The sequence below is a fragment of the Cinclus cinclus genome, chromosome 20, assembly GCF_963662255.1.
Source record: "Cinclus cinclus chromosome 20, bCinCin1.1, whole genome shotgun sequence".
Taxonomy (NCBI): Eukaryota; Metazoa; Chordata; class Aves; order Passeriformes; family Cinclidae; genus Cinclus; species Cinclus cinclus.
The window spans coordinates 9,922,530-9,932,414 of NC_085065.1; the positions used below are offsets into that span (position 1 = coordinate 9,922,530).

Consider the following 9,885-nt stretch of genomic DNA (forward strand, 5'->3'; position numbering starts at 1 on the left):
GGCTGGTTTGGGTCTGGTTCCTCTGGATCAGGGGGTGTCAGTGGGGTCTCCCCCTGTGTCCCCCTTACCCTGGGGAGGGGACAACCCTCCTGCTGCAATCCCAACCTCCTGGGCAGCAAAGGGATGGCAGTGACAGGAGCTGAGGAGAAGAAAGATGGCATCTGCCATGAGTCATCTGGAAGGAGAAGAAAGTAAGTCCAGGATCCTCCAAATCCCAGCTGGAACAATAGCAGAGCCCTGGAGAGGGGGAGGCTGAGAGAACAGCGTGAATTTTCTAGCCACAGCATTCCTGGTTGTTCCGTGGTGTTGACAGTGAAAGCTTTTATTCCTCTCCAAGTCATGTAGTCCCAGGAACGCTGTTCTTGCCATATGCAGCCCACTGGTGAGTTTTTTCCAAAAAAGCTTCTTTTGCAGCCATGAATTATATGGACTCAGATTGCTTAACTACAATCAGAGGATTTACCAGGTGGGAGATCTTTTTCAAGTAAAGAGGGATGGGAACACAACCCACTAAAGTAATAAGGCCACTTGGATGCAAGTCGGGGGAAGAAAGAAAATGACCTGGAGCAGCAAATTCAGTGCCCAGCGAGGAGCTCTGCAGGGCTGGAGGTCCCTGTGGGTCAGCAAAACAACAAGGCAAGAATGTCTTGGATGCTGGGATGGTTTACTGGCTACAGACAGACACATAAAGGGGACGGCTGTGCCACCAATTTATCTCTTATTGGAACTGTCAGGACAGGGGAGGTGCTGCAGCAGGATTTTCTCAGTGAAGAACAACATGGTGTTCACTTGACAAAATAACTTGCTCAGCTGATCTCGTCCGGTCGCTGTTTTCAGCTGAGCCAAATCCGTGGGATTTATGGCGTTCATTACTTTCCTTAAGAACTCGAGAACATTTGTATCGAGTTGCACGCTGTTTCTCTAAATCTGGGAGAACCATATTTCAACAGCCCTTGCACAGTGAGAGTCAAAATTCCCTCTGCCTGAAACCAGAGAGGATCTGGACTCGAAAGCGGCAGATATTCTTATTTGGTGATTTTCTGAAAAGACAAATGTGCAGCCCCTGATCTTCACTGAAACAATTGAAACATCACTGGATTCTTCATCAGGAAAAATCATTTCAGAAGATTTCAAGCTCCAGTTAAATGTTCTCTTACAACAGATGCCGGAGAGATCTGAAATCTCAGGAAATTGCCAATTTTTGGTGTTTTTTTTCCTGGGTTGGGGACATTGCTCAGTGTCCCCCAGGCCAGCTGAGGGACGAAGGGACACATCTGAACTCACAGAGCTTTTGTAGGAGTGGAGCTGTGCTCACTTAGACTTCAGGAGTGCAGAGGAGCAAAGGAGGAGTCCCTGCAATTAGGGAGGACACAAACAAGAAGTGATTAATCATTCTTTGCATGTTGTTTGGTTTTTTTGCTTACGTTTTGTTGGGGCTTTTTTTGGTGGGTTCTTTTGATTTTTTTTCTGTTGATTAGGGGTTTTTAAAAATTGGGATGGCATTGTAATATTTTGTCTTTCACTTACCCTTTTCACAGTGCTTTCAGAAAATTCCTTCAGCAGTCTTCACCTGAATCAAGCAGACCTATGCAATATTATTATTGTTACCTTCATTTAGAAGGAGAATACTTTATTCTGAGATTAAATTATCTCCCTAAGACTGAAGGGGTTATTTTTACCTTTTTGGAACCCTCACCTGTCTTCAGATTTATTGCAGCAGATCTTTCTTCTCTCCATTAAGAGATGTTGCAGAACAGATCCATAACCTTTTTTAAGAGGGTTTTTTTTCTTTTAAACAATATTATAGCATGCAACTGTTGATATAAGAAAGGATTTAGGAGAGACAGGAAAATACTTTTCTCATTTTATTCACCCTGAAACATGGAGAAAATTTGATAACAACTAAAGGATCCTAATGACCTTGAGATGAGCTCAGTTGGTTAGAGCATGGTACTAATATCACAATTATGACTTTTGGTCACTATCTTTGTATTCCCTGGCACACATTATCCTGCATAAATATGTTATAGACAGGCAGAAATTAAGATGTGAAAAAGCCACAACACCCTTGTTAAAGCAACTATCTTTTGATTCTTATCTGACATAAACACAAAATTAACTTCATGCCCTTCAAGACAAGATTTATTTTTTTAAGAGGAACTTCAACAACTTTCTGTGGTTCCTTTATTTACTTCAGAGTTTATTTTGCAGTTTCCTTATGCTCCCCTGCTTCAGATAAAGCCATCTACAACTGGAAGGTCTGGAGAAGATTGTATTTGTTTGGGGTTTTTGAATTTTGTATTTTTTATTTTTTATGAAATGGCTGTTTTGCACCAGGGATGAACTCAGCATCACAGAGCTGTGGGATGTAGGGAGGGATGAGTTGGGTGTTGGGAACCTGAGCAGGATCTGCTGGAGGGCATGGAAGAGACACAGAACACCCTGTGCTTTGCAAGTAGCACGTGGCTAAAATTCATCTGGTCACCTTGAAGATGCTGCATTTCTCCTGCATGTGCTGGGGTTGTTTCTTTCAGAAAGGAAGGAGAGAGACTGGAGCACAGCAAGGAGCCAATGGAGCATGTTCTTGTGCTCCCACCCACTCCTAATCCAGCCCTCAAGCATCCCTCTGAGCTTTGTAGAGAAGATGAGTGGCTGCAGAACTGAGCTGTGCCAGCAGAAGACTCCAGGGAGTAACAAAATTGAAGCTGATTTTGCAGTAGAGCCCAGGGAAGCGGTTGCCACCATCCCTGGAAGGATTGCAGAGCTGTGTGGATGTGGTGCTGAGGGACCCTGGCAGTGCTGGTTCATGGTTGGACTTGATCTTAAAGGCTTTTTCCAACCTAAACAATTCTGTGATTCTGCTGATAAGCACTGGGTTGGTTGGTTTGGAAAGCTCAGGTTGGGATATTTCTCTTCTGGGCATCAAACCCAACTTTTCTCTCTTCAAGAATGGTCAGTGCCTGACGCAATTTCAGTGTAGTTTCTGAAATTCCAAGTCCCCTGCTTTTTACATCACTTTATATAGTTGTGTCATTATTTATCTCTTCTTTTTTTACTGATTTACCACATGACCAAGCACACATGAGCTATGTGTGGCAACTTCAGCTCTCTCCTGACACCAGAGGTGATTGATGGTCAAACTCCAAATCTCATATATTAGCCATCAACCTGAATAAACAAAGACCACTGTGGCAGCTTAATATTGAAAGCTATAAAATCTTCCTGGGGGTTAATGGATTAAATCAGCTCACCAAAATGAATTTAGAAAAAAGAAAACAAAAAACAACAAAAAACCCCAGCTTTCTCATGACTGAAAAAAAATGAACACAAGTAAATGAAACAGAACCATCCTCATCCAGCTGACTGAAGCCCTCCTGAGGGATGAAGAATTGCAATTTTAAACAACCCTCAAGAGTGCAAGAGGAGACACAGTATTTGTGCATCCTGGGGAGGCAGCTTGAGGCTATAAAAGAACAAAAAAGCCTTTAAGGCACAAAAAAACCCTATCCCTGCAGACAGAGCTTTCATTGGTGAAAAATAAGTGTCAAAAAATAAAAACCTTCTGCCATTAAAATGAGTACCCATTAGCCCACTGGATGTTATTTTTCAGTTGTAAGAAGTGATTTAGATTTTTGCCATGCACTATTTTAATCTTTTTGGGTCAATAAACCTTGATAGTGACTTCAGCCAAACATACCAGCAGGCTGTTTACCATAACACAGCAGGAAACAGCTGGGCACTTATTTTCATCTTATTGTGATGCAATTACAGTGAGCTGAGCTGAAAGTAGCATGTTTTGTCTGCTCAAACAAATTGGAATTGTATCCAAAACAGGTTTCACTGCAAAAAAAAAATGCATGTCTTGTCTCTGCAACAGGGTAAGGGATCAGCCCCAAACCAAACTGCAGCTACCAGGGCTTGTTTCTCTTTTTCTCTCACCATTCTCAGATGACCCTGTAAGGTATCTCCACACTTTAAAGCACAATACAATATTTCTTCCTGGCTTTCTGAGAAACACCTTTGTCAAAAGTGAATGATCCTCTGCTGCTCTGCAAAATTAATAACAAATATTCCTAGCATTGTGAAAGCACTTATTTAGAGGACAGCTACAGATTAAACTGTTAAAACAAGTGACCTGGTTGCAAGAAAACTCTTGCACAATTATAAAATTATTATTTCCCTCACAGAGCTGTATTAAAACTTCTGTTGCATCTGCATATTGGCCATCCAATATCATCCAGATCCTCTTACCCATTAAATACATCATTATTAATCAAAATTTAGGAAATAAATGCATTTTTGCTGCTTTGGCTGCCTGTTTCTGGTCTTGTCTCACCAAGAATAAGTGGAACATGTTGAATCAACTGAAATATATGTTTCTGCTCTATCAAGGTCCCCACCCAAATGAGCAGTTGGCTCAGAAAATATTTATCCTGGCAGACCACTTATGCTTAACTTTGGAAGCCTTGATAGAAATAGTAGCATGAATTTATTGGTGCAGTTCTCAAAAACATAAATTTTGATCACTGGCTTCTACGCAAACGGAGTTCAAACGAGGTTTCCTGTCTCACCTCTTTTTTTTTTTCCCCCCCTCCTCAGATTTGCATAGTGGCATCACTTCCTTGCAGTTCCCAAGGAAAGCCTCTAATTGCAAATTTGCATAGAGATTTGGCAATTCCTCCTGCCTGTCGGGGTGACTCAGAGGGAGAATTTTCGTAACGTTTCATCAGATTGTTTTATTCCTTGTGTATTGATAATTGCACGCTGCATAATGCAGATTCTGGCTCGAGCTGCTTTTCCCATGGGATGGTGCTGGGATGAACTTGGCCTCGGGTTCTCACGTGTGGAAGCTCTGGGAGCTGGGATTTGGAACTCGTGGCTTCTTCAGGTGTGAGGCTGAGGGTTGGATTTGTGGTTGCAGTGGTGGATTTCAGCCATTTGGGAACGAAAAAGCAGCACCAAATGGCGTTGGCGGGGGAAAAAAAAGAAAAGATTCCATTTGAAAGTCTCTAGATATTTTATGAGTTAATCTGATATCGATGCCCTTTGATCCTCTATTTACATATTCAGCTGCTAATCCAGAAAAACACCAAAGTCCTTGCTTAATTTGAATTAAGCAGTTAATCCTATTGGGAGTTAAGTACAGATGTGAGGCCCTGATTCAGCCAAGTAGGAACTGGTGAGCTGACCTGAACCACACTGCCCAAATTATCCCAGGTCAAAACTCATCAAATCCAACCACTCTGGAGAGATAAGAAGCACAACCCTTCCACCTGATCTCTCTTCATATAACTCTGCTCTGTAGTTCCTGTTTACTCAGCATCTGATAAATAAAGTTGCAGATGAAAATTTTCCCCATTCAAACCTCCTTGTTTTGGGGTCTAAGATGCCCAAATCTACTCATTGGAAGTTCTGTAGACTCCATGAAGCTGGGGAAGACACAAAGTGCAATGAAAAATAGTTGCGGGATGAATAACAATAAAAAGTCCACAAAAGCACCTAGAAGTTGAGAAATTTTGTAAAATTTATCTTGGAAAGCAGTAACTCACCTTTTCTAAGAGAGCAAGGGACAAACGTCACCGCACTGACCTGGTTCAGATCCCACCAAAGACAAACAAAAAACTTCTGACTGTCAGTTTGCAAGGTGTGTCTGTATAAATCCTCATCTCAGATGGATTTAAGAATGATTATTGCTTCTTCAGACCATGTTCTTTTCTCCTTTTTTTTCTTCTCCATATATATTTCTGTACATATATATATATATAAAATGTTTTCCTTTGCTTTTCTTTGTCTTTTTTACATCTTTTGCTCTTTACAAGTCTTTGCTATCTTCTCTCCCCTTCTTTCATCCCTTTTGATAGCACAATTAATTCTGTGTTTATTTGACCTCCAATCTGGGCAAAAGAAGCAAAAAAAAAAAAAAACTTTACAGTATCTAAGAGCAGCCATCTCTATATAAATTTCTCTTTGTTCTGTTACAGTTGATTACTATGCGAGAAGAGTATGAAAAAATACTCAAAGGGTTGATGCCAGCATCTTCCAAAAAGGAACTTGAAGACACCATTTCATCTTTAAAATCTCAGGTAAATTCTTATTATTCAGCATTTTGGGCTGAATAAAAGCTGTCTCTTCAACACAGGAGGTTATGACCATCTGAAATTTGGCTAAAAATACTGAAGAAGTGTCAAAACCAAATTATGTCAGCACTCAAATGCTTCTCACTCAGTGTCAGATTTCACAAAACTTTTCTCCTCCAGCTTGAGAGCTACCATATTGTATTTTTTGACCCAGACTTTTTTTCCAGGAAAAGCTGTACTTTATTCAGTATTAGGGGTTTTTCCTCAGCCTTTCAGATACAGCTCACAGTTATCTTACATCTTCCTTAACACTATTTCTCCTGAAGGAATCCTTTAAAGGCTGTCTATATAGGGCAAGGAAGAGGAATAGAAATAATTTTATTTTCTTTCCAGCCTATGTAATAAAGCAAAGTGGATATTTTTTAAAGATTTGTCTAAATGATCATTTGTGATATTTTTACATTTTCCTATATAAAGAGACTGTAATGTTCTGTCTAGAATATTGCTAACCACCAGTTCTTCTATATTAATGCAGAATCAGCATGATTTCTATGAACTAGACCATTAAATTTCCTAATATCCAAATATCATGAATATCCAAATGTCATGAGAAATAGGGAACTGCTGATAAATTGGGTGTGTTTCTTGCACATGGCTCCCACAGAAGTTATTTGGGGCTTTTCTATTTAATGTTTTGGGAGCTGGAAGAAAACAGAATGTCATCATTGTCTGACCTCCAAGGAGGAAGGATAAATAGCCATAAAGAAAGGTGATCATGGCTGTGGAATAATGGTAATCCAAGGAAAATGCCACCAGTGTTTGCAGAATTGTGCATGTAACCAAGGTGGGAAGGACTGGGATCTGGGATCTGGGATCTGGGATCTGGGATCTGGGATCTGTCCTGGCTGAAGGGAAGAACTGAGACAAGGACAGTGCCAAGCTGGCAGCTCAGAGCTGCCCTGAGCTCTGGGAAGAGCAGAAAGCTGAGGACACAGAGTACAAGTTTAGGCCCATTAATCATTACATGCCAGTTTTCAGGACCATTTTTCAAGAAATTACTGATCTACAACATCTAATTTCTCTTTCTTACTCAACCTTCTCTATGGAGATGATGGGTAATTTGATGTATCTGGGGTTTTTCCCCTTTTTTTCCTCTTTGCAATGCATAAGAGTTATTTCATAGCATTTTTTGCTTTGTGTGAGACAGGTGCCCTGGCCGAGGCCACCTTCAATGCAGGTAGGAAATTTTCACAGTGGAAACTCAACATTTCTATGTGCAATGAGTGACACAACTTCAACACTCTGGTTGTAAACATTCTGCTTCCACCTCAAGGGATCCCTAAATGGAAGCGATGCTCTTTCTTGTTTAAATAGTCGTGAGAAATAAAGTTAAGGGTCTGTTGGGGACATCTAGTTCCAGTTGCTAGTAAAAAGCTATTTCTAAAGACTCCTAAAAGGCCTCTGAGCATTGCCTGGTAGGAAGCATCACTCTAATACCAGAATACCTAATACAAGAATACCACACCTTGTAATGAGTTAAAAAAATTTAAAAGTAGAATGTGATACCCACCTGCAGAGCTTCTGTAAGCAGCAGCAGCATTTCAAAGGAGTAAAAGTAACTCCACACATGAAAACCTGGGTGCTCTCCCAGAAATCCATCGCTGCTGGCTGCGTTTCCACACGCGCTGGCGTCGGAGACCGCTCGGGGAGCTGGGCTCTCTCTGAAGCACAGGTGTCCTGCTCTTTGAAAATTGTTGAAATTCCTGTTTGAAAACATCAGACAAGAAGGGCACTGGAATCCCTGCACCTGTCAGGATTATTTATCGTTGGAGGAGGATGAAGAGGATAGGCTGGGTAAAAGCACCGCGCAGGGATAAAAATAAACAGCAGAAAAAGAAAATACTTGAGGCTTGGGTGAAGTTTTCTAAAAATGTTGCTAAATATAAAGGATTTGCTGCCTGATTGTCTGCTCCTGGTGAAATGGCCAACAGGGGATGCAGTGTGTTAATAAGCATTAATTCTCATACACTTGGGGAACAGGTGAGCACCTTCATCACAAGAGCTGAAGTGCAGGGATCAGAGCTCAGGAATCCCATGGGAACTGCCAGGAGAACGGGAGCTCCCAAGCACTGGAGACCCAGATGGTGCCACCAGCTGGGTTTAACAACTCGTTTGCCTTGGTTCCAGAAGGACTAGAGAGTGCACAGCCAGAGCAGAGCCAGGGAAGCCAAGAGAACAGTCATCTATTAAATATTAATTCTTCTATGCAGCTAAAGTGTCACCACATTTTATTTAGGCAGTAGAGACCAGAAGAATTCCTTTCATGAAATGCGTGCAAATATATTAATTGGAATTTTGTACCCTGTTTTCATGTGGGATGTATTTTTCAGGTAAGTTTTCTGCAGAAAAGAGTCCTCCAGGAAGACCTGAACACCTACCACGCCAAAAAGTACGGGATTATCTTTGATCAATTTATACCATTTCACACCTATGGGTCCCAGATCTTGAAGTTTTACCACGTAATTCAAACCCTCCAACATGGGTGCAGTTTTAAAATCTCCTTACTTTCAGTAAACAAGCATCTGAGAAGTTTTCCCCAATGCTTAGTCAGTGCTAGAGCAAGATCAGAGAAGCTGCAGGTGCTTTGCAAGTCTGGGCTTTGCAAGTCTGGGCTTTGCCTGCACGTTGAGGATGAGGCGGTGGCTCCTGCACAGCTGCATCTCTGCAGTGATGCCACCTCCTTTAAAGACAGAAAACAGTGATGCAAGGCAGAATATTACAGATCACATCTTCAAAGGACCGGATCTCCACGAGCCTGAGCTTTTTTTTTTTTTTTAATTTGAGACGTTTACACCCTCCAATATAAATTATGGCAAGTGCTGCAGCCATAAAAAGCCTGGGTGTGCATTTAGAGTAAGTGATTCACGTGGAGAGGTGAGTACAAGGATACTTCCTAGGAAAGCCACTCCATCTTTACTGTATTTATAGACATTGATGGGGTTTCATATCTCACATGAGGGTTTCTGCAGCTAAGAATGTGTGCTCGTAAAAATAGCATCAGCATTTGTGAGATATTTAAGCAACTGTGAGAAGGTTAGCGGTGTGAGAGCTGTGTGAAAATATTAATCCTAAATTATTTGTTAACAGGAATTAGCAAAAGCTAACTGGAAACTGAAAATGTCACAGATCCTTGGTAGTAAGTCCAGCATAGGTAATTGTGTTAGATAAATAGCAAGCTCCAGACCCGCTGTCCACTGGACCCAGCCCTGCTTTCAGCCTGTTGTGTTTTTTCTAATAAAACTAATAAGGTATAACTGACAAAAATCTCTTCCTTTTCAGGTAACTGATGGAGCAGTGGGATCTCTGTGATTGCCAAATGGACTGCTTTGAATAGGTTTGAAGATTTGGCTCTTGTAAATTATAATGAAAAGATTAGCATTTCTTTTGTTAGCACAAAAAAATGAACTTCATGAAAACATATTCATAGCTCATGCCAGCATGGATTTTGTTGTATCTTCCTTCCATTATTTTTTTATCATTATTTTATTACAGATTTATGCTTTTGATACACTGTTTGATGCCACTCTGAGCTCACTTACTGAGCAAGTAGACTTTGCTCTACTAATATTTTTGTTACTCCTTCCTAATACCATTTTTTTTCACCTTTAAGCATGAAGAAAACCCCATTTTCTATTATTATTATTATTATTATTATTACAGTCCAAGATACTTTACCATATTTTGACATTGTTCTGTGTCCATGTGTTTACATAATATTAAAATATTATTTTCTTATCTTTTTGTTTTG

At 40.7% G+C, this 9,885-nt stretch overlaps 1 protein-coding gene across 1 annotated transcript in view; it reads left to right on the top strand.

Moving 5' to 3' along the window:
- The window catches only part of CEP112 (centrosomal protein 112), a 153,763-nt gene extending 144,317 nt beyond the window's left edge, over nucleotides 1-9,446 (top strand). The window contains exons 25-27 of the mRNA XM_062506577.1: nucleotides 5,982-6,083; nucleotides 8,468-8,596; nucleotides 9,417-9,446. Coding sequence (XP_062362561.1) covers nucleotides 5,982-6,083; nucleotides 8,468-8,596; nucleotides 9,417-9,446 — 261 coding nt within the window. The remainder of the gene's footprint in view (nucleotides 1-5,981; nucleotides 6,084-8,467; nucleotides 8,597-9,416) is intronic.
- The last annotated feature ends 439 nt before the right edge of the window (nucleotides 9,447-9,885 follow it).